The following is a 20342-nucleotide window of genomic DNA, read 5'->3' as shown; positions in this document are numbered from 1 at the left end:
TTGGACCTCGGGATCTGTTTCCATGCTGTATGACTGTATGATTTCCCATGCACAAAGTTATGCTGCCTATCCCTAATCAGTCCTTGCCTTTCCAAATGTATTAGTAGAAAATGAGGACTACAGATGCTGGAGTCAGAGTCGAGAGTGTGATGCTGGAAGCACAGCAGGTCAAGCAACATCTGAGGAGCAGGAGAGTCAACGTTTCAGGAATGTATGTAAATATATGTAAATCCTGTCCCTCAGAATCTCCTCCAACAACTTATCCACCAATCTGTAGGTCCCTGGCTTTTCCTTATAGCCTTCCAAATCATGCAATGTTTTCAAGGAGTTGGATGTAGTTCTTAAGAGTTGAAAGGATCAAAGTCTATGGGGAGAAAGTGGAAACAAAATAATGACTTAATGATCAGTTATGATCATATTGAGTGGCAGAGTAGACCCAGAGGGCTGAATAGCCTATTCCTGCTCCCATTTTCTGTTTCAGTCGTGAGGGGAGTAGTGCGAATGTGGAATACAGACCACAATCGAATGAGCCAGGATCTTGTTGAGTAGGCAAACAGCTGAGGGGTCAAATCACTCAGTCCTGCTCTTGCTTCCTTTCTGATAATATTATTGAAAAAAGGTTAATAAACAAGGTGAAATCATTAGGTGAAAGTGAGGACTGCTGATGCTGGATATCAGAGGAGCTCATTCCTGATGAAGGGCTTTTGCCCGATACGTCAATTTTCCTGCTCCTCGGATGTTCCCGACCTGCTGTGCTTTTCCAGCACCACTCTAATCTTAACTAAGGTGAAAACATTCCATACACCATCAATAGAAGAAGTTAAGATGAAGGCACACTTTTTGATATAGAGTACTATGCCGCTTTGTCATAAAAATATACAAGTCGCCTTTAAAAACTTCAAATTCTCTGCTTCAAAGGCAGCACAGTGGTTAACTCTAAAGGTTCAATTCTAACCAGTGGAGTTTGCACATTCTCCCCGTTTCCATGCGAGGATTTCCTCTGGGTACTTTGATTTCCTTCCCCAGACCAAAATATACATGTTAGGTGGATTGGCTATGTTCCATCCAGGGATGTGCAGGATAGGTGAATTAGCTACAACAAACGCGCGGTTACGGGTGAAGGTTAGATCTAGATGGGATGCTCTTCGAGGGGTTAATGCACATTCGAGGGCTGAATGACCTCTTCTGCAATACAGGGATTCTATGCTCAAACACAGTCAGCATTCGCACTCACGCCTCTGCTAATGCTCGGCTCTGCGCATGTGTGACACGCTGGAGCTCCCCCTAACGTCTGGTACCAGCATATCTGGAAAAGTCCTGGCATTGTGTCCTCAACGATTGACTAAACATAACAGACATTGCTGCGGGGTCGGAGAAATCAGAACTTCGGCTGCAGTGACCCTTCCGAGTAAACCTTGCCTGCCAGACCTACTGAGCTATTTTAAATTTCTATTTTTCGTTTCTGGTTAAGAGCAACCGCAGTTCTTTCGATTTTTATTTCATATTGAAGAACGTGCAACTTGAACGCAAACAGTGAGGCAGCGGTGCTTAGGTGTGGAGCGGGGTTTATTCAGAAGCAGAATCTTAAATGGACGAGGTTAGCGTGCATCGACGTGGTCAGGGAGTGGGCGTGGCTGGTGGGACATGTGGGTGCGGTTAGTCTGTATGGGCAGGGTGGTGGGGCAATGTGGGCAGGGTCAGAGTGTGGGGGCGGTGCAGGGGCGGGGCTGGAGTGTGATCCGTTTGGAGGGGCGGACTGGGATCTGGAGGCAGGGACAGTGTGGAGGGGCGGGGTCGGAGTGGAGCTGAGTGGGCGGAGTCTGCGTGGAGAGGTGGGGTCGGAGTGGAGCTGAGTGGGCGGGGTTTGTGTGGAGAGGCGGGGTCGGAGTCGGAGTGGAGCTGAGTGGGCGGGGTTTGTGTGGAGAGGCGGGGTCGGAGTCGGAGTGGAGCTGAGTGGGCGGGGTCGGCGTAGAGCTGAGTGGGCAGAGTCTGCGTGGAGGGGCGGGGTAGGAGTGGAACTGAGTGGGCGCGGTTTGCGTGGAGGGGCGGGGTCGGAGTGGAACTGAGTGGGCGGGGTTTGTGTGGAGAGGTGGGGTCGGAGTAGAGCTGAGTGGGCGGGGTTTGCGTGGAGAGGCGGGGTCGGAGTCGGAGTGGAGCTGAGTGGGCGGAGTCGGTATGGGGGCGGGACTACAGGCCGGTCCGAATCCTCAGTGACGGTTAGTAGTGAGTCTGGACCCGTTCCCTCGCCCGCTGGTGATCTAGGGCTCGGCCTCGTCTCTGGACTGAAGGAGTGAGGTGAGGTTGACCGTCTATTCCCCCCTGTTTCAGCTGGAGCCCGGTGCTCGCAGCTTCCAGGATGAGGAGTCGAAGTAATTCCGGGGTGAGATTGGACTATTATGGGCGACTTGTAAACAACACTATCCTGTGTCACCAGGTGGGTACGTTACTATCCATTTACCTGATGCAATTTATAGGAACCACCTCTCGCTTTAATGATCAATATGAAAGGGACGCTGAAATACTTCGTGCAACTTAATCACACAACCTCATGATGAAAGCGCGATGTTTTAAAGCGGTGACCGAGGTGAAAGAGGTTTTTATTTCGGAGTGAAGGGGTGGGACTAGATTGGGTTGGGATATCTGGTCGGCATGGACGGGTTGGACCGAAGGGTACATCTCTACATCTCTATGTTCTCTCTCAATCCCTCTCAGAGCTTGTGCGACATTTCCAAACTTCAGTGACGCTGTCATTTGCAACAGGTGTTTGACTCACCAGTGCTATGAACCGTTACTGTCTCTTTGGTCGACTTATCTTGTTTTCTCTCCCCCTTTGGGATATGGGAAGTATATTTCAAGTTTATTTCTTAACCACAACGATGTCCAAATGTTGGCCAACTTTCTACCTAGGTGCCAGCCCACAATTAACTTGACGTTCTCAGGCTCTTGGAAGCGCTGCATTGTTCGTCACTAGGAGGATTGAAGCCAAATATGTCATGTTGGGTGGGTCATATATAGGCCAGTCTAGTGATTCGAAGTTGGATCTTGACGGTAATCCAAGTTTCATAATTATGTTTTTATGCGAACACCCGGCTGAAATAGAATGCAGAGAGTCTGTTGCGTAGGATGCACAGTTGATAGGGCAAAGGGAAGGGTTAGTGTGTGTCAGTTTCAATGATTTGGAGTGTCATGAATAAGAGTGATGAATTTAGAGCATCGATCAGTCCTTGGAACCACAATGTTGTGGCCATAATGGAGACATAAACTTCACAAGAACAGGAATGGTTGTTGGATGTTCCAGGGTTTAGAACTTTTAAAAAGAATAGGGAGGAGGGTAAAAGGGGGGGGGGGGGGGGGGGTAGAGTTACTTAGAGAGTGCATCACAGTTGCAGAAAATGAGGTTGTTGAGGAGGGTTTGTCTGCTGAGTCAGCATGGATGGATGTCAGTAACAGGAAAGGAGCAGTCACTTTATTGGGTGTTTTCTATAGACCCCCCAATAACAGCAGAGAGATGGAAATAGCAGAACTTGGAAAGGTGCAAATATAACAGTTGTTGTTATGGGTAATTTCAACGTCCCCAGTATTGGAACGTCATTAGTGCAGATGGTCTGGATGGACCCAATTTTGTCAGGTGTGTCCAAGAGGGATTCCTGACTCAATATGTAGATAGGCCGATTGGGGGGGAGGCCATATTAGATTTGGTGCTCGGCAAGGTGTCCAATCTCTCAGTGGGAGAACATTTCATGACATTGACCATATTTGCCTCACCTTTACCAGAGTCATGGAAAGGGATAGGAGCAGACAGTATGGGAAGGTATTTAATTGGGGCAACGTATTTAATTATTCTGCTATTAGACAGGAGCTGTGGAGTATGAATTGGGAACAATTGTTCATCAGAAAAGCCCTAACAGAAAAGTGGAGGCTGTTGAAGGAGCACTTGTTGTGAATATTGAATAACTTTGTCCCACTGGGACAGGCAAGGAATGGTAACCTGAGACGACGAGCAGAGGAGCTTCTCATCAAAAGGAAGAAGGAAGCTTACTTAAGGTTGAGGAAGCAAGAATCTGGCACTGCTTTAGGGGATTACAGGGTAACTAGAAAAGAACTCCAAAAATGGACCGAGGACAGCAAGGAGGGGGCATGAGAGAGTCTTGGCGGGAAGGATTAGGGAAACCCAAAGGCATTCTAGAATTAGGTGAGGAATAAGAGAATAATCAAATAGAGAATAGGGCCGATCAGGGATAGTGGAGAGAACTTGTGCCTGGAGTCTGAAGAGGTAGGGGAGGCTCTAAACAAGTTTTTAAATTCAGTATTCACCAGAGAGAGGGACCTTGTTGACAGTGAAACACTGTGGTTAATAGACTTGAACAGATTGATATTCAGAAACTGAATGTGCTGCAAGTTCTGGGAAGCTTCAAGATAGATAAGTCCCCAGGACCAGACCAGATATATCCAAAGGTCTAGATTAGAGTGGTGCTAGAAAAGCACAGCAGGTCAGGCAGTATCTGAGGAGCACAAAAATCGATGTTTTGGGCAAAAGCCCTTCATCAGGAATAGAGGTAGGGTGCCTACAGAATGGGGAGATAAATGAGGGGAGGTTGGGGGTGGGGAGAAAGTAGCATAGAGTACAATAGGTGAATGGGGGTGGGAATGGAGGTGATAGGTCAGAGAGGAAGGTGGAGTGGATAGGTGGAAAGGAAGATAGGCAGATAGGATGGTGGTAGGGCGGTGCTAAGCTGGAAGATTGGAGCTGGGGTTACTACAGGAAGCAAGGAATGAGATTGCGGTGCCTCTGGTGATGATCTTTGCATCCTCACTCTCCATGGGAGTAGTACTGGATGATTGGAGGGAGGCGAATGTTGTTCCTCAGTTCAAGAAAGGGAATAGGGAAATTCCTGGGAATTACACACCAGACCATCTTACGTCTGTGATAAGCAAGGTACGGGAAAGGGTTCTGAGAGATAGGATTTATGACTGTTTGGAAAAATATACTTTGATTAAAGATTGTCACCACGACTTTCTGAGGGGCAGGTCATGCCTCATACACCTTATTGAGTTCTTTGAGGACGTGATGAGACAATTTGTCAAAGATCGAGCAGTGGATGTGGTGTATATGGCTTTCAGTAAAGCATTTGATAAGGTTCCCCATGGTAGGCTCATTCAGCAAGTTAGGATGTATGGGATACAGGGAGACTTGGCTGTCTGGATACAGAATTGGCTGGCCGAAAGAAGACAGCGAGTAGTAGTGGATGGAATATATTCTGTCTGGAGGTCAGTGACCATGGTGTCCTGCAGGGATCTGTTCTTGGGCCTCTGTTCTTTGAAGTTTTTATAAATTACTTGGACGAAGAAATGGAAGGGTGGTTTTAGTAAGTTTGTTGATGACATAAAGACAGTGTTAAAGGCTGTTGCAGGCTATAATATGACATTGACAGGATGCAGAGCTGGGATGAGAAGTGGCAGATGGAGTTCAACCTGGATAAATGTGAAGTGATTCATTTTGGAAGATCGAATTTGAATGCTGAATACAGGGTTAAAGATGATTCTTGGCTGTGTGGAGGAACAGAGAGATCTTGGGGTCCATGTACATAGATCCCTCAAAATTGCCACCCAATTTGATAGGATTGTTAAGTAGGCGTATGGTGTTTTGGCTTTCATTAACAGAGGGATTGAGTTTAAGAGCTGTGAGGTTTTGCTGCAGCTCTATAAAACCCTGGTTAGACCACACTTGGAATATTATGTCCAGTTTTGGTTGCTTCAATATAGGAAGAATGTAGATGCTTTAGAGAGAGTGCAAAGGAGATTTACCAGGATGCTGCCTGGAATGGATGGCCTGTCTTATGAAGAGAGGTTAAGTGAGTTCAGCCTTTTCACACTGGAGAGAAGGAAGAGAGGTGACATAATAGAGGTAATGAGAGGCAGAGATAAAGTAGATAGCCAGAGACTTTTCCCAGGGCTGAAATGGCTGTCACGAGGGGTCATAATTTTAAGATGATTGGAGAAAGGTTCTTTACACAGAGTTGTGGGGGACGTGGAATGCATTGCCAGCAGTGGTGGTCGAGTCAGAGACATTAGGGACATATAAGTGACTGCTGGACAAGCACATGGATGGCAGGAAGTTGAACAGTGTATAGATTCGGTTGATCTTAGATGAAGATAAATGCTCAGCATAACACTGTGGGCTGAAGTGCCTTTATTGTGCTCTACTATTCCCTGTTCTATGGATTTATAGTAATCCACACAAATCACACCTGTTTTTATCATGCATCCAGTACCTTTATGGCTAGAGTATTGCACTTACAATCTAGATAGGGGCATGCATTATTCTTTTTCAATTGTAGCCAATGATTTGAAAACGAAATATTGCAATTCAGTGTTCCTTGAGGTAAAACAGTATTCCTTTACTGATTTGTGTTCTCTACAATCTCAAATATATTTCAAATAGGCTGTGTACTGATAAGCATTGATATATGAACCTTAAATTTTATGTATCTAGTTAGTTGAAACAACCTATTCACATGAATTTCAACCTGTAAATTACTTATATTAAGTTTTCATTTTTAGAATAAAAAGCTTAAATTCTCATGTGACAAGTAAAATTTGTGTTTAGCAAGTACCAGACAGTGACTATTTTCATGAAGAAAGAATTCTAGCCACTCTTCTTGACATCCGACAGATGATGATTGCAGATTTCTCCACTATTGATATTCTGAGGCTTGATATTGGTCAGAACTTAATTGCAGTAGACATATAAATACTGTGACTACAAGACAAACGGGCTGGGTATTCTATATATTTCTTGACTTGCTAAAGCTTTTGCCACCTTTAATATACAAGCCAGGAACATGATAGAAGTCTCCTTGCCCGGATGAGTGCAGCTTTCATAATAATCAAAGCTTAACACCATCCACAGCAAAGCAGCCTGCTTAACAGACAGCTCTCCACCATTTTGAATGCTCACTCCTTTCTTTATTGCCATGCTGTGACTGCAGTACCATATGCAGCTGTACTGCAACAACTCACCAATACTTATTCTGCAGTTCCTTTCAAATCCATGACCTTTATTAAAAAGAACAAGGGTGACAGGTCCATGAGAAAACTGCCAGCTGCAGGTTCACTTTCAATTTCCACAATATCCTGACTTTCAACTATTTTGCCTGCTATTCCTTTACTATTGCTGTGCCACCCTCAATATCACTAGATATACCTACACCACAAGAACCATAGTTCAACAAAGCAGCTTACACCATCTTCTCAAGGATGGTAAAAAATGGGTGAAAAATCCTGATCTTGCTAGTGATACGCATCGCATGAATGAAAGAAATACTAATAACATCAGGGAGCTGATTAAGTCTAAGTCTATTGTGATGCATTGAAAACTTATGAAATTTTGGTAAGTTTCTAGGAACAGACTTTGGCTCAGTTTGGGGGTGAACTTGCAGGGATGTGCTGCAAAATATGTTAATGGCAATGTTGCCATATTAATTTTAGATTTTTGAGCTACATGCAGGCAAATTTCCATCTTGCTTCCTCCAATCTCGTCTTGTGCATTGAGTTTGCAGCTCTTACTCTCACCTCTATTATTTGAACTGTTGTCTCATTATTCAGAGATACATGTAAAATTGGTCTTGTTAATCACCTCTGTGATAGTCATTGGCTGCTAAACAAATTCTTTCACAATACAACTAGTAACAATGGAATTATCATTGAAGGCATTCTCTTTTATTCTTCTGCACTAACACGTAGTGAAATAATATCCAATGAAGCTAATGTCTGTTCGAACTATGGGAAAACATCTCTCCATCTCAGTTAGTATCATTTAATCATAAGATGTCAGCTATAGTCTGTGTGTTGTAAATACTTTGTAATTCAATGTCATCCACTATGAGCAAAAGAAAAAACATTTTTGAATAATAAGGCTTTAATCACATGAAAAGCTATCTGTGAATGTGCCTGTGGAAACTGAAGCTTTGATGAATGTTACGTCCTGCTGTGTACATCATTAAATCTCGATGTGAAGTTCAGTCCAAATTATGAAGGTATTTTTCATTTCAAAAATCAAAAAAAGTTGAAGTAGAAGAAATTAAATTTCAAGAAATGATTTTAAAGCAAAATTCTAAAACATTTTAAAAATCTGCTTGATTAAGTTGGTGATGTAAAAATTAATTTGGCATAAGCTTGAGAGAACAAACACAAAGCTTTTGAAATCCCCAGAATTTTGGGCACACTTTACTTCTGGATCCCCAATTGCAGCCAAAGTGAGAATTCCAAAACCAGTTTTCAATGCTAGCTGTGTGCAGGGAGGATTGTAATTGGGCTGAAGGTCACTGGATAAGCAAGTAGGGTAATAAAGAATGAACTAACTTCCCTGTTCCTAATCAGTTAGCTAGCTAATTTGGCTGTAAATTACATATATGCATAATGGATTGTTGACCCATTGCCTTCTGTACAAAACCCAGATGGTCTTGCCATATTACCTGCTAAATGAGTTGTCTGTTTAACTTTGGAAAGTTGTCTAACAGGCAATATTTAACAGTGAGTGTACAAAATTCACAAAGTGAGAGAGATTTGAAATGTAAAAATGTTTATTGCAAAATCAGATTACAAATGCCATTAGAATTACTGTCTGTATAAGTGATTATTTTTCCACCTATGATTTATTTATTCCTCTTATGAAGCAATCAGATGAATAGTCCAGAAAGACAATTGATCTTAATAGAAGAAAATAATAGCATGCAGACAATATGATGGTGGTGCTGTGAGAATAGCTCTTGTGTGTAGATTGTGGAAGCAAAATAGTTTTACTTTGAACCAAATGAACTTTCCTTATTTCCAGGCCACCTATTCTTGGGTCTGCACTTATATTATGTGGACCCAAGACTAGGAGGACACTGGGAAATATTGGTCCTATTTGCTCCTGGATTTCCAATTGCCCCTAACTTGAAAATTTCAAGCCCAGATATTAGCACTAGCAATGTGAATGGAGGATTACAGTTGGGCTCAGGCTCATTATTTCTACACTAAATACAAATGCATTCTGATTTTAAAAATGAATTTTCTCAACTCTAATCATACTGAGATTGTGCATTTTGTAGCCACAGCTTAGAATATTGACTGAAAATTGTTCCAAGCTAAACATACTGGTTACCTTTGCTAATGCTTTAAATATTGCAATGTTATACCCTCCTGAAAATGACCTGATTATTTCTGTTTCAGTATATTATACACTTGTGTCATTAGCATCAAAGCAACAGTTTTGTGCTTGGCAGACATGGATACATAATAGTACGCTGCAGTTGATGTTAATAGGATTGTGTAAACATCTGCATATTAACATATTTAGTATGTTAATACTTAGAATGTGACACTACACTGCAGTAATAGTGAATATAGAACTCTATGAATTAGGAGGAGGAATTTGCTTGCTTTGCCATTCAACAAGATGATGCCTTAATTCCACATTCTTAGTCTACCCCTGATAATCACTGACTTCCTGGTTTGACACAAATTTATGTGCCTTGGCTTAAAAATATTCAGCAACCCCACTTCCATCTTTGGGGAAGAGAGTTCCAAATAGAGTCATAGAGATGTACAGCATGGAAACAGATTCCTTCGTCCATGCCGACCAGATATTCTAAATTAATCTAGTCCCATTTGCCAGGATGTGACCCATACCCTCTAAAACCTTCCTATTCATTTACCCATCCAGATGCCTTTTAAATTTTGTTACTAAACCAGCGTCCACCACTTCCTCCAGCAGTTTAATCCATACACACATCACCCGTTAGGACTTTTTAAAATGTCTCCCCTCTCACCTTAAATCTATGCCCTGTAGTTTTGGTCTCCCCCACACTGGGGAAAAAGATCTTGTCCATTTACCCTATCTATGCCCTTCATCATTTTATAAACCTCTATAAGGTCACCCCTCAGCCTCTGGCGCTCAGGGGAAAATAGCCCGGGCCTATTCAGCCTCTTCCTATAGCTTTTCCAACCCTGGCAACATCCTTGTTAATCTTTTCTGAACTCTTGTAAGTTTCACATCTGGGAGACCATGCAGTATTCTAATAGTGGCCTAACCAAAGTCCTGTACAGTCACAATATGACCTCCTAACTTCTATACTCAACACACTGTGTTTTCAAAAAACCTGTTGGACTATAACCTGGTGTTGTGTGATTTTTAATTCTGACTAATAAAAGGAAGAATACCAATCGTCATCTTCACCATCTTATCTACCTGCAATTCCACTTTCAAGGAGCTATTAACCTGCACTCCAAGGTTTGTTTGTTCAGCAACACTCCTCAGGATCTTACCATTAAGTGTATAAGTCCTGCTGTGATTTACCTTTCTAAAATGCAACACTTCACATTTATCTAATTTAAACTCCATCTACCACTCCTCAGTCCATTGGCCTGTCTGATCAAGATCCCATTGTACTGTGAGGTAACCTTCTCCGCTGTCCACTATACCTCCAGTTTTGGTGTCATGTGCAAACTTATTAACTAGAACTCTAATGTTTCCATCCAAATTATTTAGATAAATGACAAAAAGTAGTGAACCTAGCATTAACACCTGTGGCACACCACTGGTCACAGGCCTCCAGTCGGAAAAGCAACCCTCCACCACCACCCTCTGTCTTCTATCTTCGAGATAGTTCTGTATCCAAATGGCTAGTTCTCCCTGTATTCCATGTGACCTAACCTTGCTAACCAGTCTACCATGAGGAACCTTGTTGAACACCTTACTGAAATTCATATAGATCACATCCACTACTGTCCTCATCAATCCTCTTTGTTACTTCAAAAAAGCTCAATCACGATTTCCCACGCACAAAGCCTTGTGTACTATCCCTAATCAGTCCTTGCTTTTCCAAATACATGTAAGCCCTTTTCCTCAGGATTCCCTGCAACAACTTGCCCACCATTGATGTCAGGCTCACCGATCTGTAGTTCCCTGGCTTTTCTTTATCATCTTTCTTAAATACTCATAACCCTCTGATAGAAAAAAACTTTTAAAATGAAGTATCTGTATATCACTTCACAATAGGGCTTTGATCCTTCTCTTAAACAGATGTGAATTTATTGAAATTTTGCTTAAAGTTGATTATTTAGATCCTTTTATTTTGTAGAATACTGTAACTGGATTACTGCCTGCGAGCACTGACCAGCAGGATGCTTGGGTTCGTGATAATGTGTACAGCATCCTGGCAGTATGGGGCCTTGGAATGGCATATCGCAAAAATGCTGACCGAGATGAGGATAAAGCAAAAGCTTATGAGCTTGAGCAGGTGAGTAACTCAACATAAGTGATAGCTGTTATTACAAAATGGGTTGAAGTAGAGGTTGGAATATTGGGCTGTACTCCTGCAAGCACCAATAAAGTTGAAACATTTTAAGAAAAAGGTTTCCCTTACTCCTACCAGTAATGAAATGACAGAAGGGGTAAGAATTGATAAATCAGTAATTCTGTCTTCTACATAGAAGACTCACCTAGACTACTTTCGTCTATTCCAAATTTAGTACGTAACCTTTTATTTAGTCTGATCCTTGTTCACTGAAGTGGCATGGTATTTCTTTCATAAGTTAACTACTTTTGAGTGATATTCAAACTTCTGTCAGATTAAAGTTTCCTTTGCTTAATCCTGTTAATCCAATTCACTTTTAAGCTAAAATATCAGTTTTCATATATTTCAACCTTTGTATTTCAGTAATGAATCAGTTGTTTTAATCAATGGTCTGCTAGACCTACGGAGAACAGAAGTTTGTTGCTGTTGATGGACTTTTGAGGAAAAGGCCTACTCGTAGGCTGAATAACAGTAAAGAAAACTTGACCAGACTCTGGCTGTTCAATGGCAAATGGAATAACTGCATTTTGGATTGAGTACCCTACTCAGTCAGGAAATCAAGAACATGTTTTCAATCAAGAAGTACCTTGTTTTGAGTAAAAGAATAAATATGTTGCATTTTCTGGAAATAAATGTCACCGGTCTGCAAGATTCTGAGTTTGTTGCATGGCTGAGTTATCTGATCTCTGCAATGGTGGTGATAAGAGACCCCAGATGCCCTTGGTATCTCTAGAATGAGGAAGAATCACCATGATTCTTCCAGATGACTATCTACTGATGTCTGTTGGAAATTGCATTTGTGAGAGTACAAAATGAGAGCAAGCTCTGTCTCAACTATGATACATCCTGTGTCTAAGCAAACAGCTTACATTCTAAGTTCACATGAAAAAGGCTGCTTGTATGGAACTTTAGAAAACTGCTAATGCATCTCGAACAGGATCCAGCAATGGGAAAAAGGAACCTGTTTACAGTAATATGTTAAATTGCCCCTCACCATTCCTACGATTTATCTTTACCTGTGAAGACAGTTTAAGTGAAAGAATCTCCAGTGAATGAATTGAATAGAAGCACCTGCATGTAAAATAGAGAAAGATATAATTGGAGCAAAAAAAAGTCTTTGTATGCTGAATATTTTTGTTGTTATCAACTTATTCTAAAGTAAATGTTAAGAATCTTCATTTGTTCGTTTGCTTACTATACTTTCCAAGCTAAAGTTCTTCTCTATTGGATCTGCCAAAGTGGTTGTAACTTAATCTCTGAAAAGTGTCATCTCTGAATAGTTTGAAAATGTCATGTGAAAGCTGAGGTGGGTACAGCAGTGCCAGAAAAGGGCTGCGGGAGGGTTATGGCCTGATAGGAATTGCTGACTCCTTGTAAACATGTACTGGTTTTTATTTCATCTTTCAGAGTGTGGTGAAACTGATGCAAGGGTTGCTACGCTGTATGATGAGACAGGTACAAGACCATTCTCGATTTCACATCATATCTTGTGCTTGCAAAATAATTAGTCACATTTATCACTTAAAACTATTCTCTCTTGACATGGGTTCTTCCAGAATAAACAGAGTGTGTAATTAAATTTAAACAAAACTAAAACACCGTTTTATGAAATGAATGGAGTTTTTGTGTTCTGTGTAAAATAGCTTAACAGGTACAACTTGAAAATTGAATGCTCATTTGGAATTTACTAGGTCTTCAGTTTGAGTTTGAAGAATAATTGGTAGGATGATAAGAGGTAAGAAGTAGTAGCATGATATAATGACTTGGAGAAGTGATTAACTAGGCTAATAAGACATCAGTTTTCACTCGTCTTCTCCTAACAACAGACTGTTATATTGTTCTGTAATCGCTGAAATATGTAACTAGCTTGTGCAAATAGCTATTCTTCATGTTAGGAGCTACATAAAGGTTAGCCAGACTTTTTAACAGTGAGGATCCTTTATTTCAATCTCTGTTTAGTTCCTAACTGGTTTTCATGCATATTGTTTTTAAGAATCAGCGCGTAGTGGTCAGCTGGAGGAACCTATCTGAATATTTTCTTTATTACTAGACTTGGCAGATATGAAGCTAATTCTAGGACCCAGCCTACTATCTGTTACAATCATGCTTGAACTTTTAGGCCAATTTTAATTTCTCTTAGAACTGTAGCTATCAGCCAGGCAGGATTCAAAACCTTTCATGTGAAATTTTCAGGGGTTAGTGAAAGGTATTAGATTGATCTATAATTGATTTCTCATGATAATACAATTATTTTATGTACATAGAGAAATAAAGTTGAAAACTTCAAGTACACCCAGAGTACACAAGATGCCCTCCATGCTAAGTACAACACTGGAACATGTGCTACAGTGGTTCAAGATGATCAGTGGGGTCACTTACAAATTGATGCTACCTCCATCTTCCTGCTTTTTCTTGCACAAATGACTGCTTCAGGTAAGAAGAACTAACCAATGTTGCTCTGAAACATTGTCAGATTGCTAGCCAATTCTCAAATTATTGGTGATGATCCTAGTTTGCCTCTAAAGCTTTCTGACTATTGCATTTCCCAGTAGTTTATGCAACTACTTGTTTAGCGTCAATTATTTATATATTGCTTCATTACTTTCTTCATATACTTGGTTTCGATTAACAATGAATTCTAACTCTTATTTCTGATTTCCTACATTTGCCTCATTCTTGAATGATTGTTTATTTCAGTTCTGAATGAGTTCTTCTGGCAACAAAACAGTAACACAGCACCCTTCCTCTCTGCTGTATTTGCTTCATTACATTAAAGGGATGATATTGCTTTGCTGAGCAGCCTAATTACTAACTTCGAATAACTTCTAACTTGTGTGGTTGTTTTCAATCACACCAGCCTAGAAATTGGTTTTGCAATATTCAATTTTCAGACAGCATTCCGATATATTTGGACAGAAGAGAACTAGCTGTCTTACTATTCAAGGGCAAACAAGAGATGTCCTGTACTCATGCTCGACTAGTTCTTGAGGGCACCTCAAATTGATGTTAGAACCCTATCTTTCTTGTATATGCAGAGGGTCTAACTCTTGTTTGAGTTTCCATTGGTAAGATTGCCTATTCTTAACTATAACCAAAAAAAACCTAGCTGGATGTGGAATTGAAAGAAATAGATGTGCTCCTCCTGAACTCATGTTAAAGGAACTGATCACCATCACCTTTGACTCTCCATCCTTCTGAACTCTGGGTTCCCAATCTCTGGTCCTTCATTTTCTTGGTATCCACTATCTCCTGTAACACCCATAACACCCATGTGAGCAGCAGGTAAATTTTCAACCACTTTTTGCTGATGGGTTTTGAGGTCATATTGGGTCCGTTATCATTATTAATCCTGTATGCTCCAAGTGCTTCTAAATTTCTCACTATGTTGGATAAATCGAGTTTTAATCTCCTTCTGTGTTAGTGTTACTTCTTTACATTGCATCAGGGCAGAGCAAAAAGAGACCGTGTCATTCAACATTTATGACTTTTCCATCATAAGAACAGTGCCTGATGAATAAAGAGTTCTGTTTTCTGAGTTTCACTGATTTTGTATTAACTGACCATATTGATGGTGATTTTCCATTTTTGTACAGTCTGCAAGTCTAGGAATAGAAAGGAAAATGTCCTGATAATGTTAGCATCTTTTCGTTTTTGTTCTGAAATGTGACTTATTAAAAAGTATTGTAATGTGAGTGTATACTGTTGAAAACTCTTGTGCTACAAATCAGATTTACTTCACTTGCAGTTACAGCTGGCAGATTGTGAACATGCATATGGTAAAACTTTCAAAACCTTTACAATTTGTGTGATTTCTTTATTCTTATTAGTTTGTGGCTGATGTGGATCTGTCCATTGAGTATCTTGGTGGCTTTATTGTTATCAAAAATGCACAAATCATGTTACTTTTTGTTTAAAGAGGAAATGAAAGTTTTCCTTTGTCTCCTGCTCTCTCTTTATGATATAGATTTTCACTTGATATCTCGTGCTCCTCTGAGCCATTATGGCATTCATAACCTGAATTCTGCTCATAATGTTGAGATGTCAACTCTTTCCAAGGTGTGACACAACCTCTGGTGAAATCTTTGTTTTAATTCCTATCTATTTCGGAGACAGGGAATTTGGTAACATGGAGTATGAAGCCTGAATAACTTGTGTTTTCAATAATCTCTGTCACACTCCCGTAGTCGAGCATTAGACGTCTTGGAGAAGCCCTCTTTGCATTATTCCAACTATAAGGTAGTTGGTTAGCTTGCTGGGCTCTTGGGTTATTATTCAGGCGTTTTGTTACCATACTGGGTAATATCAGTATAGAGAATATGTTGCTGGAAAAGCACAGCAGGTCAGGCAGAATCCGAGGAGCAGGAAAATTTGATGTTTTGATCAGTATGACTTTGGTGAAATGCTGTTGTTCTGTCTCGCTTGGTTTTTATGTGATCCAGTCTGTTGGGGTGAGCGTTACTTTTGGGCCTTCTCTTCAGCGGCTTCTACACTTGGTCTATCTCCTTCTGTCTGTTGGTGGCCTTTTTGGTTGAAAACCAGGCTTCCAACTCTGGTCGGCCTGTCCTAAGATAGTAACTTTCTCTAGGATGCCAAGGGTCATGATTTAATAATGCCCATAACCGCCTTCAAAAATACGTGTGGGAAATTATGTGCCAAAAATCACAGTACTGGAACTCAACCAACGTACATTGGACTACTACTCTAGAGAAAGCCATCATCACCGCACAACACCAGACCAGAAAGAGACTTACACTGCAGGAGAAACTGGCTAAACTTAGACACAATACCAACAAAGACAACCCAGATACATGGATAAGATATCTATCTAATAGAACACTTAAGACAACTTTCTCAGTATCATTAATACGCAGACTCAACTACAACCACACAGACACTGATAGAACTGACTTCCTGGCTGCCCTAGAAGCATCACTGAAGACCAAAGAGCTTACCAACGAGACACAGCAGGCAATCTGACAAACTATAGACCCCACACTAACCCGGAGAAACGAGCGGAGCATCTTCAGCGCACCAGAAAGGAAAGTGTTGAAAGGACTCCAGGAAGACAAAAACATCATAATATTACCAGTGGACCAAGGAAAAATGACAGTTATAATGAATAGACAGGACTACATTGAGAAAGCACAGATGTTGCTGGACAATACTGAAATTTACCAACAGATGGAAATAGACCCAACACTGCATTTGGCTATAAGGATTACATACATGCTGAACAAACTTAAACAGGACAGATAACCAAAACAGAATACCCCAGGATGAAAGTAGAAAGCTGCCATACCCCTGCTTATACGAACCCCTGAAAGTACACAAACCAGATATCCCATTCAGACTCATAGTCTTGCAACTCGGTACACCAATGCACAAATAATCCAAGGAACTACAATGTAGACTGAAACACCCTGTTAGCAGGTTAATCCACTCCATTCACTTGGCCCAGGAATTCGTTGAAAACCTCATGAGTACTAAAATTGACGAGGATGAAATAATCGCTTCATTTGATGTCATAGCTCTATTCACCTCCATTTACATACCATGAGCCAAGGAAACAATTACCACACTACTAGAGGAACCTGTGACAATGACTCCCAGCAACACCATTAGCACAGACAACATGTTCCAGCTACTAGACCTTTGCCTTACCATCCACTTTGAATTCAAAGGCCAGATATACCAACAAGGCAACAGCACACCAATGAGTTCTCCCACCTCAGGATTAATAGCAGAAGCAGTCAAGCAGAGACTTGAAAACATAGCCCTTCTCCTGATCCAACTGAAACTATGGATACGATACATGGATGACACATTTGCCATCATCAAATGTACTAGATAGAAGAAACATACTGCCTTATCAACAGTGTACATGTACTCACCAGTATCAAGTTTACCAGGGAGGAAGAGAACAACAAGCAACTTCCATTCTTATATGTCATGATAGAACAGAGGACCAACAGAGGATTTGCAACCAAAGTAAAGAGGAAGCTCACCCACATGGACCAGATCCTCAATTATAATAGCAATCACCCCAATGTCCACAAACTGAGCTGTCAAGACACTATTCAAAAGAGCCGTGACACACTGCAACATATCAGAACTGCACAGAGCAGAAGAGGAACACTTAGACAAAGTCTTTGCTAACAACGGATACCCCATCGGCTTCATCTGCCGATGCCTGTCCAATAGACAACACCAAGAAGACACTGTACCTACCAACACACTGGCCACCCTACCCTACGTGAAGAACATACCAGAATTAACTACGACCACTCAGTATTATGGTGGTGTACCAACCAACAGCCACACAACACCAGCTATTTACCAGGAATAAGATCCCGTACCTGCAGTATGCAGGACCAATGTGGAATACAAAATCCCTTGCAACAACTGCAACAAGCCATCCAACTTTCACAAACACCAACTGACGACTAAATGACATAGAACATAGAACATAGAACAATACAGCACAGAACAGGCCCTTCGGCCCACGATGTTGTGCCGAACTTCTATCCTAGATTAAGCACCCATCCATGTACCTATCCAAATGCCGCTTAAAGGTCGCCAATGAATCTGACTCTACCACTCCCTCAGGCAGCACATTCCATGCCCCCACCACTCTCTGGGTAAAGAACCCACCCCTGACATCTCCCCTATACCTTCCACCCTTCACCTTAAATTTATGTCCCCTTGTAACACTCTGTTGTACCCGGGGAAAAAGTTTGACTGTCTACTCTATCTATTCCTCTGATCATCTTATAAACCTCTATCAAGTCACCCCTCATCCTTCGCCGTTCCAATGAGAAAAGGCCGAGAACTCTCAACCTATCCTCGTACGACCTACTCTCCATTCCAGGCAACATCCTGGTAAATCTTCTCTGCACCCTCTCCAAAGCTTCCACATCTTTCCTAAAGTGAGGCGACCAGAACTACACACAGTACTCCAAATGTGGCCTAACCAAAGTCCTGTACAGCTGCAACATCACCTCACGACTCTTGAATTCAATCCCTCTGCTAATGAACGATAATACTCCATAGGCCTTCTTACAAACTCTATCCACCTGAGTGGCAACCTTCAAAGATCTATGTACATAGACCCCAAGATCCCTCTGTTCCTCCACCTGACCAAGAACCCTACCATTAACCCTGTATTCCGCATTCTTATTTGTTCTTCCAAAATGGACAACCTCACTCTTGGCAGGGTTGAACTCCATCTGCCACTCCTCAGCCCAGCTCTGCATCATATCTAAGTCCCTCTGCAGCCGACAACAGCCCTCCTCACTGTCCACAACTCCACCTATCTTCGTATCATCTGCAAATTTACTGACCCACCCTTCGACTCCCTCATCCAAGTCATTAATAAAAATTACAAACAGCAGAGGACCCAGAACTGATCCCTGCGGAACTCCACTTGTAACTGGACTCCATGCTGAATATTTACCATCTACCACCACTCTCTGACTTCGACCGGTTAGCCAGTTTTCTATCCAATTGGCCAAATTTCCCTCTATCCCATGCCTCCTGACTTTCCGCATAAGCCTACCATGGGGAACCTTATCAAATGCCTTACTAAAATCCATGTACACGACATCCACTGCTCTACCCTCATCCACATGCTTGGTCACCTCCTCGAAGAATTCAATAAGACTTGTAAGGCAAGACCTACCCTTCACAAATCCGTGCTGGCTGTCCCTAATCAAGCAGTGTCTTTCCAGATACTCGTAAATCCTATCCCTCAGTACCCTTTCCATTACTTTGCCTACCACAGAAGACATGATCCACTTTCCCTCATCTCTGCATGCACAGACCAAGAGGGCCATCAATTAAACTATGATAAAGTTCCTAACCTCAGATAGGCCAACCAGAAATGTGCAAACGAGTTCTTAGAAGCCTGGCTTTCAACCAAAAAGGCCATCAAGCCTAAGCTCACAAAGATAGACCCAGTGTGCAAACTGCTGCAGAGAAGACCCAGAAGTAATGCTCACCCCAACAGACCGGACCACACAAAAACCAAGTGTAACAGAACAACAGCGCTTCACGGAACTCGCACTGATGATGTTATCCAGTATGATAATGAAACATTAGATTAGATTACTTAGTGTGGAAACAGGCCCTTCGGCCCAACAAGTCCACACCGACTCGCTGAAGCGCAACCCATCCACACCCATTCCCCTACATTTACCACTTCGCCTAACACTATGGGCAATTTAGCATGGCCAATTCACCTAACCTGCACATTTTTGGACTGTGGGAGGAAACCGGAGCACCCGGAGGAAACCCACACAGACACTGGGAGAATGTGCAAACTCCACACAGTCAGTCGCCTGAGGCAGGAATTGAACCCGGGTCTCTGGCGCTGTGAGGCAGCAATGCTAACCACTGTGCCACCGTGCACTATAAACCAGCAGCTCAGTGAGCTAACTAACCACCTCATCCACAACCGGCGCTACAGTTCTTTGTGAAAACCTTATTCCAACTATCTGTGGCTATATTTTATTTTAAATTATGGTTTTTAAACATTTCTGAGTCAATTACTTCAATATACTTGAAACTTTTTTCAAAAGGTGTATTATGGACCAGGCCAGACCCCTTCAAAACAATACAAGAAGGTAGCCCAGACCCTAACTTTGCTAGTTGTTTTAAGCAGGTATAATGTGGATATTCCAGGAAGGATGCAGCTGGTCAAACCACTCCATTTTAAATGAAACAATTTATTTGCAAGATTACCAAAGGAAACGCAAACAAAAGAGAACAGAATACTGAATAACTTAATTATCCCAATTTAATGATGCTATTCCCAATAATTGCAACAATTCCCATAAACACCTCTTGGTATAAAAATCAAATCAAACAGAGTCTTACAGGAGAGAAGTCAGAGAGAGAGAGAGAGAGAGGAGGAAGGAGGATCAGCCTGAACCTGTTTCTTTGGATTCAGCAGCTTTTACGACACTACTTCTAAAAAAAACCAAACCAAAACAGAGAGACTGAGCT

General features: G+C 41.6%; 1 protein-coding gene across 8 annotated transcripts in view; it reads left to right on the top strand.

Annotated features, from left to right (window-relative positions):
* The first annotated feature begins 1304 nt into the window (after positions 1-1304).
* The window catches only part of phka1a (phosphorylase kinase, alpha 1a (muscle)), a 111253-nt gene continuing 92215 nt past the window's right edge, over positions 1305-20342 (top strand). For 6 of the 8 annotated variants that reach the window (XM_072594946.1, XM_072594947.1, XM_072594945.1 and 3 more), the window contains exons 1-4: positions 2176-2434; positions 11124-11282; positions 12747-12794; positions 13604-13772. In XM_072594946.1, coding sequence (XP_072451047.1) covers positions 2357-2434; positions 11124-11282; positions 12747-12794; positions 13604-13772 — 454 coding nt within the window. In that variant the 5' untranslated portion in view covers positions 2176-2356. Of the gene's footprint in view, positions 1598-2175; positions 2435-11123; positions 11283-12746; positions 12795-13603; positions 13773-20342 lie in introns of those variants that run through there. The other 2 variants (XM_072594942.1, XM_072594941.1) reach the window with 2 other exon arrangements.

This window comes from Chiloscyllium punctatum, chromosome 25, assembly GCF_047496795.1.
Source record: "Chiloscyllium punctatum isolate Juve2018m chromosome 25, sChiPun1.3, whole genome shotgun sequence".
NCBI classification, from domain to species: domain Eukaryota; kingdom Metazoa; phylum Chordata; class Chondrichthyes; order Orectolobiformes; family Hemiscylliidae; genus Chiloscyllium; species Chiloscyllium punctatum.
The sequence above is the reverse complement of the archived record's forward strand: the minus strand, read 5'-3'. Positions and strand labels throughout refer to the sequence as shown.